This window comes from Haliotis cracherodii, unplaced genomic scaffold (assembly GCF_022045235.1).
Source record: "Haliotis cracherodii isolate W230 unplaced genomic scaffold, xgHalCrac1.p SCAF_23, whole genome shotgun sequence".
In the NCBI taxonomy this organism is placed as follows: Eukaryota; Metazoa; Mollusca; class Gastropoda; order Lepetellida; family Haliotidae; genus Haliotis; species Haliotis cracherodii.
Genome location: NW_027266279.1, coordinates 13,658,417 through 13,678,555, shown reverse-complemented (window position 1 = coordinate 13,678,555; position 20,139 = coordinate 13,658,417). Strand labels below are relative to the sequence as shown.

Genomic DNA, 20,139 nt, shown 5'->3' with positions numbered 1-20,139 from the left:
GTTTCACATAGGTGTCAAGTCTCAATGGTCAGCTGAGAAAGCCCACGTGACAACTATTTTCATAACGTCCACGGTTCCTAAAAAATCCATTGAGTGATAGATAACAATGATTAATCAATCAACGTATTATCAGTTAACCCTTTGACCAAAGTATGTTGTTTTTACATCGGCACTTCACGCCATGATATGAGTGTATTCCCTTTGTTTTAGTAAACCTAGACATGTAAACACTCACTCTCGACATATCCACTGTGCAAGATAATCAACGTATTTTCTGTTAACCCTTTGATGACTAGGAACGATCCGTTGATTTACAAAAAAAGTAAATTAACTGATCATTCATCTCTTGCTAGGCTGCCACGTGCATATTACACAACACACATTCCACCTCACTTCAAACCTGGATTTAGATTGAATAATTACCCCAGACACAATAAATGCCAAATGGGAACCTTTGTCAGGTAATCTAAGTGGTGTTACCACTAATTGTACCTGTAATAAATTCATTAACTGAGCATCATGTAAATGACGACAAATACACAAGTGTAGGGTTATACGAGAAAACGTGGATGACAACAAGGGAGTAGTAATCGTATTATCGACAAAAGCCGAAATCCGAAAATGCTTTCACTGCATGGATACTTTTTATTAGAATTAAACTATAACCATCTGGGGTATTTCCAAATGACGACATCCGATGAGCTGCGCCGTTCTTTTTGTCTGTTTGTTTAGGCTGAAGAAATTAATTAACATGCGCCCTTTGTCGAAATCTTTATAGATCACAGTTAACCAATCAGTGGTTATGCAAAAATGCGTAAAACAAATATTGCCTCCAGCCTCCAATTTTATTTAGCTGCTCTTGCAGACGGTAGCCCAGTCTCTGGTCACGCTCAGTTGCGTTGTGTATCATCCGGGTACTCACTGGGGAAAAAACAATAACAAAGGCAACAACCAGTCCCGGGGATTGCGTTAGATCAGTGCCCCTTTAATTACCCAATGTATTTATTTACAGACAGCACACATACATAAACTCAACTCTAGTGAATAATGCATAGAAAAGGGGTCTCGTCTTTTGTTTATTAGATATATATGTATATGTATATATATCACTGTTGTGTGTTTTCAGAAATGTTAAACACTTAAGGCAGAACTCAAATGGTTTCAAATCAGAAGTTACCGAAACATCATTTTAGCAGAATTTTTCTTGTGTGTGTGTGTGTGTGTGTGTGTGTGTGTGTGTAAAAATACTAATAGATTGGACCAAAGGGAGTAAAAATATATTTAAACATCCAAAGAAAGCTCTCAATACCATGTGATTGACGTCTTCCTGAGGTAGCAGTTACCTCCCTTGCTGAAATTGGCTGGAATGTCGTTGCTCGATCATGGCGCTGCCAGTGGCCATATGAGTAATGTCCCTCCTATTGACCAATCAGATTGCACCTCTCATATCACTTACATTTATCTTGAACAAGATGGCTGAACACCCAGTCAAGATGATCTGAGTGATAATCAAGATCTATATTGTAATAAGATGGCCTTGCCTCGCAAAGTACATCAAATCACTTGAGCATGTTATATCATGAAAAGATTTGGAAAATATGTCAACACCTAGTTGGTGGTATGTGTGCTTTGCAAATCCTGCAATTGTCTAAAAAGCTGCACCGCAGTCGGCATGTTATTCGCCAACCGGATGTCGATTTTGTTACAATTTGGATTGGACTTGTAATGATAGACGTGTTAAGCCAGCCAAAATATAACTCAGAAATTCCAGCCAAGTTCGGCAAGGGTGGAAACTGGACTTTTACAGTCAGCTGATCCCCTTGCCTCAGGAAGATGTGTGAATGATAATCTGTTTAATCATTGATAATCAAACACAGTAATCACTGATGATCAAATACAGTATTTTAAGTTTTATTTTCGTTTTACTTTTGCCAGGGCCAGCTGTAAAACACTTAAACAAAAAATGTCTTTGACATTCATGAAATAAGACCCAATTCCTCTTGGAGTCTGTCAAGGATGCAACTTACGCCCTTATTATTATATTAATTAGTTTGATAAGTCAACAACTTTTAAATTACCGTATTCGACGTAATAAGCGCCCAGGGCGCTCTTAAAATTAGAAATAGGGGGCTCTTATCAGAATATTATTTTGGTGAAAAAAGAGAGTTGAAAGATAAATTTTGTGGTTTATGCTGACAGCCTGAAATGTTTATATACGACAGATATATTTTTCCAGAATTTGATTGCCCATAATTAAGGGTGCATATAACACACGAGTGCGTATTATACGCGAATAAATAAGTCTTTTGTACATTGAACAATCGGAAGGGGTGCTAATTGGGATTGTTCACTAGCCAATATATTTGCAAATATCGCCGTGGGCGCTTATTAGAGCGGGGCGCTTATTACGTCGAATACGGTATGTTTTGGGAAAAACAGAAATTGTTCAGTTAATACAAAATTGGCAAAAAATATATTTTTCTTCAGGTTACACCAAATAAAATATTTTGTAAACTGTGTTCATGCTGGATGTCCTAAAAAAAGTTGTTGTGAAAAACAACATTAAATGGCAATGCTAAAAAAGCAAGACCCAATTCTAATTCAAGACAACCAAGTTGAATATCTCATGTGAGAGAATCTCAAAGTCTTTGTTACAGGCATTTTGATGTTGTGAGAACATGAAAGTTTCAAATCTTCTTGAGAGAATCAATGTGACCCAGAAATACCCAGTAAGTCTGGGTTCACAGTATCTGCAACACAATCACAAAGCAGCAATGTTTAATTGTACATGCAGTTGACAAATTCTGTTTAATTTAGTCACAGCTTTATGCAAATAATCCATAGAAATGTTGTAGTTTTATGAACAATGGACTTTGGACATGGGACAAATATGCATATAGTCCAGTAATGCAGGTATGCAGGTAGGAGGTGTGAGATGTCCCAGACGCCTGTCAACATGGTCGTCATCAGGAAGTTGACAACAAGCGTCTTAGGCCAGCTGAGATGCGTGGCTGTCTTCTCCCGGGGCTTAAAGGCCACCTTGGTCATCTCAGTTGTGTTATCTAAATTCTCATCTCGGTTGTGTTATGTAGATTTTATGTTTCGCCTGGAGAGAAAAAGAACTCTACATTTTGACTCCAAATAAATTTAATAATCAACAGTTGTAACACCCAGGTCTTTGCTGCAGAAAATCTGTTTTAGACTAAATCTACACCAAATCCATGCAACACTAAGTCTACTCTACACTAAATCCATGCAAAATTAAATCTAATCTCCCAAAAATACATGCAACACTAAATCTACTCTACCCTCAATCCATGCAACACTGGTCTACTCTACCCTCGATCCATGCAACACTAAATCTACTCTACCCTCAATCCATGCAACACTAAATCTACTCTACCCTCAATCCATGCAACACTAAATCCACTCTACCCTCAATCCATGCAACACTAAATTTACTCTACCCTCAGTCCATGCAACACTAAATCTACTCTACACTAAATCCATGCAACACTAAATCTACTCTACCCTCAATCCATGCAACACTAAATCTACTCTACCCTCAATCCATGCAACACTAGTCTACTCTACCCTCAATCCATTCAACCCAAAATCTTTGCTACAGTCTAAAGCTATGCTAAGTCTACACTATGTCTAGGCTTGACATAGTCAACCCTATTCCAACTCGACATTACTCTAAGTATCTGTTTACTTATGATAGTTGTAAGGATGTCCTCGTGCTAACCTTGCTGTAGTGTATAGGTCTTTAAGTCAGTTTGGATTGTTCACAGCTGACCTAAACATTTCCATGAGCATAAACCGCAACACTCAAACACGAAGGTCCTGATGGGTGGGTCCCATAAGCAGTAAGCAGTAAAATTTAGGGTACTTTTTCATTAAGCAGTAATTTTTCTTCTTTTTCAATAAAATCGTCACGAAAATTCCTAAATCGGCCATGGTGGGACATGGGACTTTTAATTCTGCTTTTGTTTCATCCTGACAATTCATATTTTTGATACCGGGTAAAATCTCAAATCGCTAAACATTCTAGACTGGTCCCCTGCGTCAGTTGCGCAGCCTGCTTTCTGTGGCGAAGCATTTGGGTCTTGAAGACAGACTGTTTTTGACCATTTTAATCATTTTACGATAAGCAGTAAATTATATATTCACGTTAAGCAGTTATTTTTTGGTATTTTACGATAAGCATTTACTATAAAAAAGAAGAATTTTACGTTTACGATAGTGTTTGAAGGGTGTTGAACGTTAAGCATTAAAACCCATCACAACCCTCAAACACGCACTAAGTTCATTACACTTGTTGCATGCAAACAGCACATAGTGTAGACAGGAACATTTCACAGTATCACATGTGTCACCCAATGTGAGTATCATGTTGTTAGGCTTGATGATGTTGACCGTCTCCGTGGTCTAGTGGTAGAGCATCCACCCGGAGAGCGGAAGGTCCGGGGTTCGATCCCCGGCCGCGTCATACCAAAAGACGTTAAAAGATGGTACTTGTTGTTACCCTGTCTGGCGCTCAGCATTAAGGGGCTAAAACAAGGACTGGTCGGCTCGGAGTCAGTATACTGTATCTGAGTGGGGTATTCATGTTAAACTGTGGCATGGTATCTCAGTGAGCTAGCACTATAAATCGGCATCAGTCCGGACTAGTACAAGCAGCCACACATACACACACACGTACATGCACGTCGCTATATAAGTGCAATAATCTTGGACGCGACGTTAAACCCCATTTCACCTCACCTTGATGTTGTTACTATATCAGACAATAACATGAAAACAATTATCCCTCACATTGTTGTACTTAACAATGTATATTTTTCAATTAAATACAATAAAGAGGAAGTGATAAACTTTTGAGGCCTATCTTAATCTCCCTCCATTCAACAGCAAAACACTTGGTGAAACAGGCATACATGATTGTACAAGGATGGTATGACATACATGGTAACACCATGCAGGTATACACTTAATGTGCAACTTAAAAAGAATTAAGGACCACCCTATTCTTTCATACCACTATGATTAACCAATCATGCCACCCAATTCTAACATATTACTGACCCGTGAAGATCTGGGCAAGAATAGGTCTTCAGCAACCCATGCTCGCCATAAAAGGCGACTATGCTTTCCATAAAAGGCGACTATGCTTGCCGTAAAAGGCGACTATGCTTGTCGTAAAAGGCGACTCTGCTTGTCGTAGGAGGTGACTAACAGGAATGGGTGGTCAGGCTCACTGACTTGGTTGATGCATGTCATCGATCCCAATTGCGTGGATTGATGCTCATGATATCAATCACTGGATTGTCTGGTCCAGAGTTGATTATTTACAGACCGCTGTCATATAGCTGGAATATTTCTGAGTGCGGCGTTAAACAACAAACAAACAAACAAGCTTTCATATTACTATACATGTAGTTCATCTGTCATCACATTTGTGGTGTGAAAGAATCAGGTGGTCCTTTTACCTTTTGTGAGTTGTTTTTGATAATTAATTATTTATTAGATTTAACAGTTATTGCTACAGGTCTGATGCGTCAGTATTATTTGGACAAACAATATTTTTCTTAAGGTGAGGTGAAATGGGGTTTAACGTCACGTCCAAGATTATTGTACAGATATAGCAACGTGTTCCGATTTTATAGTGCTGGCCCCCTGAGAAACTATGCCACCGAATACATGAATAACATGAATACTTCACTCAGACACCATAAACTGACTCCAAGCCCCTAAATGCCAAGCACCAGACAGGGTAACAACAAGTACCATCTTTTAACGTCTGGTGTGACGCAGCAGGTTGTCGAACCTCGCTCTCAATTCTTGGCTGGTGTAGTGATCTCGTACAATCACTTCAGTATGTTGGTCTCTACTCCTATATGTATTATAATAATGCAAAAGAAGTTAAGCACCACTTTATTCTTTCATATTACTATGGTTAATCTGTCATGCCAATTTTAGTGATATGAAAGAATCGGGATGTCATTGATGTCCGGCCAGCATATCGTATTGTGACATCACAGGCAGACATGGAGCAGTGAGATTGTAGACTAGCACAGGTTGTGTCAATGTGTTCTCTTGGAGAAGGCCTTGTTTGTGATTTTACAAGGGCTGCATTAATACACTGTGAGTGAGTGAGTGAGTGAGTTTGGTTTAACTCCACTTTTAACAGTCTTCCAGTTATATCACGGCATGTCAGCTTAATGTGGGAGGAAAGCCCCAAGTGATGCAGGTCTCAGACGTTTACCACTTCGGTGAAACCCGTGAGCAGGTGTATGGTGCTGACAAACCTAGAACCATCATCGGGGCGAACTGGGATTCGAACCCACAATCATAGGTTTCTGGTGTACCCAAGGGACGCAACTCTGCACAGCGAATTGCTGCGCCTTAGACGACTGGGCCACCCGTACCCCCCCGAATACGCTATGAAGCGAATATGATTACGAATATTATTTCACGAATACAATAACAAGTCAGCAGTTGATGTATTATTTGTTATTTTCAGTGAAAAATAACAAACTAAATTATTTGACATGGTTTGTTAATTATTAATATATTAAACATTGATATACTTCACCTATCCAGGTACTAGTATCTGCTCAAATGCGACAATGACCAGTGGCCACAATACTATCATATTAAATATTATAAGAGTGTGGTCTGTGAAGAAATCTATGCATATAATAGGTTGTTCTTTTGTATTTTTTAGGTACAGGGTAAATGCACATGATTGCATATTCATGAATATTCGATTCTAGTGGTCATGAATAACGAATTGAATCTTGAATGGATACGGTTCGATTCACCGAATATGCGAGTGAATCGTAACAGACCTAGATATTACACAATAAAATATGTTGGTATGAATGTGTTGCAGACTGGTGCACTTCGACTATGTGAAGGGGGAAGACCTGGAGAAGATCGGGATGGGGAAGCCCGCCATCAGACGTCTGCTGGATGCTGTCAAAAGAAAAAAGTCCTTTCGCAAAAAAGGGGGAGGAATCCTGGACAAGGTAGTCATGGCAACTGACTCCTCAAGACAATTTAAATTAAATTATTTTCTGTAATGTCACTATCGGGTAGGGGTGGGGGTTATACATTGTGATGAAAGGGGCCTACTAGAGAATTTACACCCCAGGGGATTGGTCCCCAGCACCCTGTGCTGGTCGTAACAGGTCACCAAATGGTACGGATGGTCAGACTCGGTGCCTAGGTTGATTACATATCATCGTAACTCTGACGGCAAGGATCGCAGGTCACAATATCAATCACTGGATTGTCTGGTCCAGACTTGATTATTTACAGCCTGCTGGGGGCGGTCGGGTAGCCTAGTGGTTAAAGCGTTCGCTCGTCACGCCGAAGACCGGGTTCGATTCCCGACATGGGTACAATGTGTGAAGCCCATTTCTGGTGTCCCCCGCCGTGATATTGCTGGAATATTTCTAAAAGCGGCGTAAAACCAAACTCACTGACTCACTCACTACAGGCTGCTGTCATAGAGCTGGAATATTGGTGACCTAGAACCTTGAATGGAATCCAACCAGGTGAAAGGTGATTGCTTTACTAGAAGCCAATTCCCTGATGTGTCCCCTGTCGGTGTGTACTAGCATCGCTTTCCTTGTATTTCAGATATTACCGAGTGGGAAGACGAACGAGAAGGCATCAATGAAGAAGCAGAGCCCTGGCTCCAGGGTGACCGAACAGGCACTAACATGCCTCATAGACCAGAAAAATCTCAACATGTATGAAAAACTAGGCAATGGGTCATTTGGCGTGGTCAGGAGAGGGGACTGGTTGACCCCTGCTGGGTCAAAGGTAAACTTGAAAATTTGGAAAAATATCATCTCACCAGTATTTTTTTCACAAATAAGGATAACGATTGTATTGCTTCAGAACCTCAGGGTGCAACTTCTGGTTACTGATGGAAGGGAGACAACTCTGTCAACGTGTTATGGTTTTCGAATATATGATTTAACAGACTGCAAATCAATTTCATGGTTAGATTTACAAAACAAATTGTTATGTTAATTAAAGGAGACTGGTTATTAATGAGAAAGGCAAATCTTTGATACTTTATCATTATTTTCAGAAAAGTGTTGCAGTTAAAATTTTGAAGAATGATGCCCTTGCACAACCTGGAGCCTTCGAAGACTTTGTGAAGGAAGTGAACGCCATGCATACCCTCAACCATCCCAATCTGATCAAACTGTACGGTGTTGTCCTCTCGGCACCTCTCATGATGGTATGTAAAGGGAGGGTCTTCCCAACCTATTGAACCAGGATTGAAAATGACTTAATTGGGAGTCGACTTAATTTGGGAGTCAGACTTTATTTGGCAGTTGGCCTTACCATATTTTCTTACCATATTTTCTTGAGTATAGTGCACACTTCTTTTCCAAATAACACAGCTGTGTAGAAGGGGGTGCACATTATACACGAAATAATGAGTTTTGATGGTTTTTTTTTCACCCCATGGAAAGACATTACCGTGAGTACGTAACACCGAAAATACCATGTCAACAAATCCATACTGAAGTACGCAAATTAATCATGTAATTACACTGTCTGGCTATAAAAAGAGTTCTTTCTATATCTGGACTTATGTTTGTGACTTATTTCATTAATTTCATTCAAAATTCCTTTTAATATTGTTTTAAATAATTTCGGCAAAATCGTATGTGAAGATCTCACAACTCACCGTTATTAACAGCAACTACGGTCAGATTACCGCTATTGATGCCTTGAAACGAACTTCAGTTGACATAGAATGGATACATGTGTCATAAATGCCATACTTGGACTCGTTAAAAGTCATATTTGCTATAGTTTGACGATTCTATGTCAACACGTAGTTCTCGCGATCACGCGATCACGTGCGTGGGTGCCCCGGTAATTTGGCAGTGGACTTGAAAAGGCCTTAGTTTGATAGCCTGGTCTTTAAAAGCCTTAAATTTTAAACTGTCTTGAACAGGCCTTAAACTTCAATTAAGTGCTTTTAAAATGCCCTTGAAATGGGCAATCCATTTGTTGTCAAATAAATGTATCACAAATATTTTGTTCTCTTATAATGTGATGATGTCATGTGGAAAATGTTTATCTGTAACTTGATCAACAAATATTTTGGACACACTGGTGTGTGGGCCTTTTCTGCTAAACCTGATGCATCCCAGGTAAGAGGACAGTTTTCCTACTTCAGATAACAGAGCTGGCTCCCCTGGGTGCCATGTTGGACCGACTACGCGCCCTGCAGGAGAAGATACTGATCACAACCCTGGTGGAGTACGCAATACAGATAGCTACTGGCATGAGCTACCTCGAGTCTAAACGCTTCATACATCGAGACCTGGCATGTAGGAATGTCCTATTATCTACACCAGACAAGGTAATTATTACGATGATGTAATGATGATGATGATGATGATGATGATGATAGTGACGACAAAGACGATGATATCAACAATGATAATGTGATGAAGATGATAATGATGTTGATGAGATAATGATGACAAAGATGATGACAGCAACAACAATGATATTGTGATGTGATGATGATGATGATAAGATGATGATGATGATGATAAGATGACGTCAAAGACAATTACAACAACAATGCTAATTTGATGAAGATGATAATGATGATGACAAGATGATGACTACAAAGACGATGATAGCAGCAACAATGATAATGTGATGAAGATGATGATGATGATGATGATAGTGACGACAAAGACGATGATAGCAGCAACAATGATAATGTGATGAAGATGATAATGATGTCGATGAGATAATGACGACAAAGATGATGACAGCAACAACAATGATATTGTGATGTGATGACGATGATGATAAGATGATGATGATGATGATAAGATGACGTCAAAGACAATTACAACAACAATGCTAATGTGATGAAGATGATAATGATGATGACAAGATGATGACGACAAAGACGATGATAGCAGCAACAATGATAATGTGATGAAGATGATAATGTGATGAAGATGATAATGATGATGACAAGATGATGACGACAAAGACGCTGATAGCAGCAACAATGATAATGTGATGAAGTTAATAATGATGATAATAAGATGATGACGGCAAAGATGATGATAGCAGCCAAAATGATAATGTGATGAAGTTGATAAGGATGACGACAAGATGATGACGACAAAGACGATGATAGCAGCAACAATGATAATGTGATGAAGATGATAATGACAAAGATAATGACGACAAAGACTATGATAGCAGCAACAATGATATTGTGATAAAGATGATAATGACAAATAGGATGATATGAACAACCAATTCTGAAATGTAAACGGCTCCGAACCTCTGTCTGTGAATAGTGTAACAAGGGAGACAACTCATTAGGAAAGGCTTTATTGAGGCTTCAATGCAGCTGGGTTTTTTTTAATTTTGTAATTACCACACTTTTACTGTTGTTCAACCAAATTAATGCCAAGTACTGATTGTTCTGCTTGACGACAGTAAATAATGAGGACACTCTTACTTCAGGTAAAGATTGGTGACTTTGGGTTGATGCGAGCTCTTCCTAGTCAGGAGGATCACTATGTGATGTCCGAACACAAGAAGGTGCCGTTTGCATGGTGAGAAGATAGTTGTTTCAGGGATTAACCTGAGTCTTGCTTTGATTTTTTGTTGGTTAATGAGGAAGACCAACAAAAAACAACTGAACTTCGCACGAACACAAATTGCAAATCTTATCACAGCTCTTCATAAGTGTGAGTGAGTGAGTATGGTTTTACGCCGCTTTTAGCAATGTTCCAGCAATATCTTGGCGGGGGACACCAGAAATGAGCTTCACACATTGTACCCATGTCGGGAATCGAACCCGGGTCTTCGGCGTGATGAGCAAACGCTTTAACCAGTAGGCTACCTGACCGCCCCTCTTCATAAGAAATTGTGAATAATACGTATTGTGTGGCTTAGAGAAGTTTTAAAATGTGCCAATACATTTTGGGATAATTCCACAACTTTGAAATTTGATATTTCCACTGGTCTAAAAAGTGCCCTTGTCCTGCTCTAGACTAACATCTAGTCTCTGAAATGAACATATCGTACAGAAAAAAACAGTTGTTCAGTTATCTTAATAAAAAATATAATCAAAAGGAGCCCAGTGACTCTCTTCGTTTTTTGATACTGCAGTGATCTAGACTTGCCAAACATTATAGACTTGCATGGGCTGTATTTGATATATATTTGTATCAGGGTCTGTAAGACAGACTAGTCCTGCTCCTGCTCCTGCTCCTCTTTGACTGACACAACTGACTTAGTTGTGTCATCATCCAGTGATGTCTGTCTGTTCCATCAACAACATCAACAATATCGAAGTATCTGAGGACTAATTGATCTGGTGTCTATTTGTTGCAGGTGCGCCCCAGAGAGCCTTAAGTCACGGCAGTTTTCCCACGCCAGTGACACGTGGATGTTCGGGGTGACTATGTGGGAGATGTTCACGTTCGGCCAGGAGCCATGGCTGGGCTACAATGGCTCCCAGGTAAGCACTTGTTGGGGATACTGGGAATGACTTCTGTTTGATACTGACAATAATTTACTTACACAGGGGTTCAGATCTGTTTAGTTTCTAGTACATTGGGAGGCACGGGTGGCCCAGTCGTCTAAGGCGTGGTGATTCGCTGTGCAGAGTTGCATCCCTTGGGCACGCCAGAAACCTATGATTGTGGGTTCGAATCCCGGTTCGCCCCGATTCTGTTTCTAGGTTTGTCAGCACCATATCCGTGCTCGTGGGTTTCACCGAAGTGGTAAACGTCTGAGATCTGCATCACTTTGGGCTTTCCTCCCACATTAAGCTGACACGCTGCGATATAACCGGAATTCTGTTAAAAGCGGCGTTAAACTAAACTCACTCACTCACTCTAGTACATTGATTGATTTTCATCCAAAGTGTCCTAAAGATTTTTCGAAAAATTCTATAATGATATATCAAAATTTGATAAAATCATGTAAATTTTCTATTGTATTCATCCCCAGCAAAAGTACTGCTTGCATATTTATTTAATGTAACACTTTTTTATAATTTTGGTTTATGGAACTGATGAATCATAACAAAAAACACAATCAGAAATAAGATGAACATGGCTAAAATATGTTTTTGATTGACAAATAAAGGATAAACGGTAACTGCAATATTCAAACAAAAGAGTGAAGTATGTTTTTAAATAATTGATTAATTGTAATGTTTTTGGTCTCTTGACTCTGTAAACACCTTATGACAATAAATGCATATCCCGTATTCGACGTAATAAGCGCCCTGCTCTAATAAGCGCCCACGGCCATATTTGCTAATATATTGGCTAGTGAACTATCCCAATTAGCACCCCTCCCGATTGGTCAATGTACTAAAGACTTATTTATTCATGTATAATGTGCACTCGTGTGTTATATGCACCCTTAATTATGGGCATTTAAATTAAGACTCCCAATAACTGTATTCGACGTAATAAGCGCCCCGCTCAAATAAGCGCCCACAGTGACATTTGCTGATGGCTGATGAACAATCCCAATTAGCACCGCATCCGATTGATCAATGTACCCAAGACTAATTTATTCGCGTCTAATACGCACTCGTGTGTTATACGCATTCTTAATTATTGGCAATTAAATTCTGGAAAAATATATCTGTCGCATATAAACATTTCAGGCTGTCAGCATAAACCACGAAATTTATCTTTCAACTCTGTTTTTTTCACCAAAATAATATTCTAATAAAAGCCCCCTATTTTCAATTTTGAGAGCGCCCTGGGTGCTTATTACGTCGAATACGGTACGTCTCACTGTCAAATAGTAAACTTCCTTTGTTGAAAGAATTTCTATTCAGTGGTATTGGATTCAGCCATTGAATCACTGTCCATTTTCTCTTCACCTAACTCACTCTCACTCACTCGATCTCTCACACGATCACCACACAATCACTCACTCACTGATCACTAACTCTCTCACTCACTCCCTCACTCACTCACTCACTCACTCACTCACTCACTCACTCTATCACCCACTCGATCTCTCACACGATCTCTCACACGATCACCACACAATCACACACTCACTGATCACTCACTCTCTCACTCACTCTCACTCACTATCACTCACTCTATCACTCACTCGATCTCTCACACGATCACCACACAATCACTCACTCACTGATCACTCACTCACTCACTCACTCACTCACTCACTCACTCTCACTCACTCTATCACTCACTCGATCTCTCACACGATCACCACACAATCACTCACTCACTGATCACTCACTCACTCACTCACTCACTCACTCTCACTCACTCTATCACCCACTCGATCTCTCACACGATCACCACACAATCACTCACTCACTGATCACTCACGCTCTTCATCACTCCATCACTCATTTTCTGTTTCCAGATTCTTCATAAGATTGACGTGGAAGCAGAGCGTCTGAGCAAGCCCAAGTGTTGCCCAACTGACATCTACCAGCTCATGTTGCAGTGTTGGGCCCACAAGTCTCACGATAGACCAACGTTCGTGGCACTCAAGGACTTCCTGTGTGAGGTAGGAGATGACGCTCTGTATACCATATACTCTCATTTTCTCACCGCCTCCGTGGTCTAGTGGTAGAACGTCCGCCCGGAGAGCGGAAGGTCCGGGGTTCGATCCCCGGCCGCGTCATACCAAAAGACGTTAAAAGATGGTACTTGTTGTTACCCTGTCTGGCGCTCGGCATTAAGGGGCTAAAACAAGGACTGGTTGGCTCGGAGTCAGTATACTGTGTCTGAGTGGGGTATTCATGTTAAACTGCGGCATGATATCTCAGTGAGCTAGCACTATAAATCGGCATCAGTCCGGACTAGTACAAGCAGCCACCCCCACACACACACGTACATGCACGTCGCTATATAAGTGCAATAAACTTGGACGCGACGTTAAACCCCATTTCACCTCACCTCATTTTCTCAGACGCTACCCTATCAACACCCTGCAGAGATCCAAACTCATTCTTGTTGTAAGAGTCAATTAAGATGAGGACCGGCAGGTATCTAGAAATTACCAGTCCCCCCAAATTTTTGCCAGTCCCAACTTTCAACAAATAAAAAAAAGTATGAAATTGACATGGTTTTAGTTCTTTCAACATCGATTGCACTGACATCATCCCTGAAGTACCTTAGTTCGATCTACAGGTCATTCACACGAAGAGTCAGTCACAATTTTCTCTTTTCTTTTTGAGAATATGTCAAGACTAAATTGCTACAAATATATAATTAACCTCAAAGCAAAGTGAAATGTTAATTCCTTGCACTACAAATAGACAGCAGGAAACCCTGATGATACACCTTCACAAGAGAAGCAGGACTTCGTTCTTACAACATACTTATTTGAATATTGCCAGTGTTTTGTTCAACAACCAGAAAATACTTTATTTGCTGGTCCACAGAGGCTGACAGTCACATGAATTACTGGTCCAAGCCTAATTTTACCGACCGCCTCCGTGGTCTTGTGGTAGAGCATCCGCCCGGAGAGTGGAAGGTCCAGGGTTCGATCCCCGGCCGTGTCATACCAAAAGACGTCAAAAGATGGTACTTGTTGTTACCCTGTCTGGCGCTCGGCATTGAGGGGCTAAAACAAGGACTGGTCGGCTCGGAGTCAGTATACTGTGTCTGAGTGGGGTATTCATGTTAAACTGAGGCATGGTATCTCAGTGAACTAGCACTATAAATAGGCATCAGTCCGGACTAGTACAAGCAGCCACACACACACACACACGTACATGCACGTTGCTATATAAGTGCAATAATCTCGGCCGCGATGTTAAACCCAATTTCACCTCACCTCACCTAATTTTACCAGTTAAAACTGGTAATTGCCGGTAAAGGGGAACACTGATTTATACGTTTTGTTTTACATGCGTTGGCAACAAAAACAGCACGAACACTTGTCATATGTAGGTCTGTGATCGTTTATCTCAGAGGATGATAGAGTTGGATGTTTTAAGTGGTTCCTAATAATACTATTTTTAGGCGTTCTACTGGAACTGTTGGAAATTGTATAAATCTGTGTGTTTTTTTAGGACTTTGCTGATTTGAGTAATTTTGGTGTCTAGTTTTCATAATAGGCAAAGATTTTTGTTGTTGTTATGTGCATGTACAGTATGTCAATACCTCTGTGGTGTTGTTGCCTCTCAATTTTAATTTTAATTATAATTCCCTTGGGGGCATTCTGGGTTAGAATAGGTCCTCAGCGAGTTATCCTCGTTGTACAGGGCTAGCAAATGGATTGGTATCTTGAAAAAGATGTGGGATGTTGCTCATTACATTAATCACTGGTTTTGTTGCTATGGACGTTATATGTAATCATTGAGTTTTATTACTTGCAGGTGCGCACCAATGATATGAGAGCCACTCAGAAGTTTCAGGAGAAGGATAAACTCGAGATTGAGGAGGGGGATCTAATCACCATCATTGACGGAAAGTGAGTATACTGTCTTTACTTCCTTCAAAACGGGGATTGCATGGTCACAATGATGGTGCTACTTGGATCGTGAGAAGTTGAAGATGGAGATCTCATCACCATCACTGACAGAATATGGAGACTCAGTTTTTTACTATTCTGTCAAAATGTGGATTGTATGCCCACAATGGCTGTTTCGTGCAGATACTATTTGGATGGGTGTAATATTAGTGATTACGGAGGTAGATCTCATTATCAATGATGAAAAGTGTGTTTACCATGTTTAGTGTAGCTTTGCTGTTCCATTAAAATGTAGATTGTGCCCACAATGTGAACTCAGTATGGATGGGTGCATCACTCTTGCCGAACTGGGCTGGTATTATGGAGTTATATTTTGGCTGGACTAACAAGTAACAGTCCAATCAAAACCAAATCGAAATCCGGTTCGTAAGCTGTTGTGCAGATTTCGGTCCATTGCAGGATTTGCTAAACATGTGCACCACCAACACGGCATCAACAGATATTTTCAAAATCTTTTCTTGTTTTTAATCAAGGTGTTCACATGATTTGATGCACTAAGCGAAGTAAGACCTGTTTTATCACAATATAAATCTTGATTATTGATCAGATCGTCCTGACTAGGTGCTGCCATTTTGTTTGAAGCAAATGCAAGTGATATGAGAGGTGGAATCTGATTGGTCAATAGGAGAGACATAACTCATAATAGTCCATGAGCCCAGAAATTCCAGACTTTTACAGTCAGTTAACTCCCTTGCCTCGGGAAAGTGGGATGGGTGGAAGATTGATGCATAACCTGAAGCAGTATGCTTTTCTGGTGTTTGATGCCTGTTGCATGGCTATTTTTGAGGCTGTTGAGATGAAGAGTTCTTGAATGAGTAACCAGCAGAAAAAGATGAACTTTATGCCAAGACACAGGTATCTCCTTGTCTTGAGACCGCCTCCGTGGTCTAGTGGTAGAGCGTCCGCCCGGACAGCGGAAGGTCCGGGGTTCGATCCCCAGCCGCGTCATACCAAAAGACGTTTAAAGATGGTACTTGTTGTTACCCTGTCTGGCGCTTGGCATTAAGGGGCTAAAACAAGGACTGGTTGGCTCGGAGTCAGTATACTGTGTCTGAGTGGGGTATTCATGTTAAACTGTGGCATGGTATCTCAGTGAGCTAGCACTATAAATCGGCATCAGTCCGGACTAGTACAAGCAGCCACACACACACACACACGTACATGCACGTCGCTATATAAGTGCAATAATCTTGGACGCGACGTTAAACCCCATTTCACCTCACCTCACCTCACCTCACCTCACCTCACCTCACCTCACCGCACCTTGTCTTGATGATAGGGATCTTTGCTTGGGTGTTGTCATATTCTTCACTCACTTCACTGGTGTCCGGCCCAGTCATCTAAGACACTGCCAGCCATTGTGTAGAATCGTGTCACATGGACAAGTGATGGTCCAGATCCCAAATCAGCCCTATGTGATCATTGGTTTGTCAGCACCATGCTCACGTGTTCCACCAAGTGGCCAACATCAAGTTCACAGGCAGTGATGTAACTAAACTACTGTTTACTTCAGTGTTAAACCTAATTCACTCACTCATTTCATGGTGAGGGCCCAGGTGGCCCAGTGGTCTAAGGCGCTGCGATTCGCTGTGCAGGTTTGCGTCCCTTGGGCATGCCAGAAACGTATGATTGTTGGTTTGAATCCCGGTTCCCTCGATTATGTTTCTAGATTTGTCAGCACCATACCCGTGGTTGATCGTTTCACCAAAGTGGTAGACAGACGTCGGGGACCTGCATCACTTCGAGCTTTCCTCCCATATTAAGCTATATGGATATAACTGGAATACTGTTAAAAGCAGCGTTAAACCCAACTCACTCATTTCATGGAACACAAACAGTTCTCCTCACATCAGCTGAGGGCCCTTCAACAACAATAGAGCATGAACAATGTCAAGGGAGACAACTCTGTTGAGACTAATGTCGCCGTCTTTGCTGGAAACTCAATATGTGACTTATTACATAGGACCCGTGAAGATCCGGGGTAGAATAGGTCTTCAGCAACCCACGCTTGCTGTAAAAAGCGACTGCTTGTTGTTAGAGGCGACTAACGGGATCGGGTGGTCAGGCTCGCTGACTTGGTTGAACAACAAACAAACAAACAAACAAAATAAAACTTATTACATAGCTGCCTTTTTTTAGGAATTGCTTTTTGCCAATATCCCATTTGTTGGTCTGTTCTTGGGTCCTTGTGGTTTTAATCCAAGTTCTTTTAACTTCAATGTTATGACATGGACACCCTGATATCCATGCTAAATTTGAAATACTGTTTGGCACTAGTGGAAGGCACTGAGTGTTCTAAGATGGAGCTGTGTTGAGCTGCATCTCTTTGGCTTGCCAGATCGGCTGTTTGTGGTTTCAAATACAAGATTTTCCCTTTCATAATGACCATCTGATTCATGTCAGTGTCGTGATCGAGAGGCTACTAATTTGTTGGGTGGTCAGGCTCTCTCACCTGGTTGATGCCTGTCATCATATCCCAACTCATCTTCCCGAGGCAAGAGAGTTAACTGACTTTAAAAGTCCAGTTTCCATCCTTGCCAAACTTGGCTGGAATTTCTGGGCTCGATCATAGTGCCACCTGTGGCTATTACGAGTTATGTCCCTTCTATGCCTCTCCTTTGGACCAATCAGATTCCACCTCTCGTATCACCTGCATTTGCTTCAAACAAAATGGTGGCGCCCGGTTAAGACGATCTGATATCTATATCAATATCTATATATTGTAATAAAACGAGTCTTACATCGCATCAAATCACGTGAGCACCTTGATTAAAAACATGAAAAGATTTAGAAAATATCTTTTGATGACTAGTTAGCAGTGCACATGCTTTGCAAATCCTCCAATCAACCGAAATCTGCATGACACTTTACGAACCGGAATTTCGATTTCTGAGCGCGATTTTGATTGGACTATGCATAGACTCGTTAGTCCATGTAACTCCATAATACCAGCCTGGTTCAGCAAGGGTGGAAACTGGACTTTTATAGTCAGTTAACTCACTTACCTCGGGAAGATGATCCCAACTAGGTGGTTTGATGCTCATGATGTCAATCACTGGATTGTCTGGTCCAGACTTGATTGTTTACAGCCCCCATCAGAGGGCTGGAATATTGTTGAGTGTGGCGTTAAACAACAAACAAATCAGTCGCCGCTAACACACAAGTGATAAAGTGAAGGGGGACCTATTCTAATTCAATGCTATGTTGGACCGCCTCTGTGGTCCAATTGTAGAGCATCTGCCCAGAGAGCCAAAGGTCGGGGTTCAATCCCCGGCCGCCCATTTCACCTCACCTCCTAGATTCTGTGTGATCCCATCGTCATTGTAATGAGAAAACTGATTTATAAAATTCATGTCAATAATTGATAAATACACCTTGTGCAAATCCCATTGATTGAGAAATAGGCAAGAGGTTACTACCCCATTCACTGTTCGTCCAATACTTAATTGACAACAATGGACCAAGTTAGCAATAAAATAAACAACAGTTCCCGCATGCCTACTGATTGTTGTCATACATGTGAACTGGCCAAGCATTATAAGGCCACAACTTTTTTATTTTTCGTTTCACAGGCCCGCCGCTCCTACTGAAAAGCAGCTGTAAAAGAAATAAATATTTAATTTTTTTTTTTCCTCTGCTAGTACTGTAGACTCTCTCATACAATATAACATGTTGTATAAAAATTCCATGTCTACATCACTATCAGTGATTCTGAAGCCAGCTGCATTCCTAAATCCTTTGCAAAATGACTTTCAAAAATATAAATAAATGATTGACACAGCTATTTATTTTTTTTATTATTTTTATTTCGACCGACCTTGTGAGTAAAAGATGGAATAGATCCGTGAAACATAAAATTAAAAACGTCTGGCCTAATGAGTTGATCTGGGAATAATTCATATTTCTGTGTCCACTTTCCATTAGAAATGTTTTGTTTCTATTCACTTGCCTCAGAATAAAACCTGATGTGGATTCTCATTCCAATCCACCTGAGATTGTCACAGGAACCAGCCTAACTGGTGGTCACAATATGTTGCCTGGTTGATTGTATATCATCATACTTATATTCCCGACATGGGTACAATGTGTGAAGCCCATTTCTGGTGTCCCCCGCCGTGATATTGCTGGAATATTGCATAAAGCGGCGTAAAACCATACTCACTCACTCACTATATCATCGTACCCTAGGACTATTACTCATGCTATATCAAGGATTGGTCTGGGTGTTCTCAGAGGCTGATATTCGGCCCCAAATCAGCAGGCGACTAAATGAATGGGAGGATCCGCCTCATTGACTGAGGTGATAGTGTGTCATCTTAGTCTGAAAGAGTTACACATTGCTCATGGGGAGCACGGGTGGCCCAGTCATCTAAGGCGCCGCTGTGCAGAGTTGCGTCCGTTGGGCACGCCAGAAACCTATGACAGTGGGTTCGAATCCCGGTTCGCCCTGATCATGTTTCTAGGTTTGTCAGCACCATACTCGTGCTCATTGGTTTCACAGAAGTGGTAAACGTCTGAGACCTGCATCACTTCGGGCTTTCCTCCAACATTAAGCTGACATGCCGTGAT

General features: G+C 40.9%; 1 protein-coding gene across 2 annotated transcripts in view; it reads left to right on the top strand.

Moving 5' to 3' along the window:
• LOC139471517 (activated CDC42 kinase 1-like) overlaps positions 1-20,139 on the top strand; it is a 107,677-nt gene that overhangs the window by 60,620 nt on the left and 26,918 nt on the right. For both annotated transcript variants that reach the window (XM_071253897.1, XM_071253896.1), the window contains exons 3-10: positions 6,899-7,034; positions 7,651-7,836; positions 8,111-8,263; positions 9,218-9,403; positions 10,543-10,634; positions 11,419-11,545; positions 13,450-13,596; positions 15,416-15,510. In XM_071253897.1, coding sequence (XP_071109998.1) covers positions 6,899-7,034; positions 7,651-7,836; positions 8,111-8,263; positions 9,218-9,403; positions 10,543-10,634; positions 11,419-11,545; positions 13,450-13,596; positions 15,416-15,510 — 1,122 coding nt within the window. The remainder of the gene's footprint in view (positions 1-6,898; positions 7,035-7,650; positions 7,837-8,110; positions 8,264-9,217; positions 9,404-10,542; positions 10,635-11,418; positions 11,546-13,449; positions 13,597-15,415; positions 15,511-20,139) is intronic.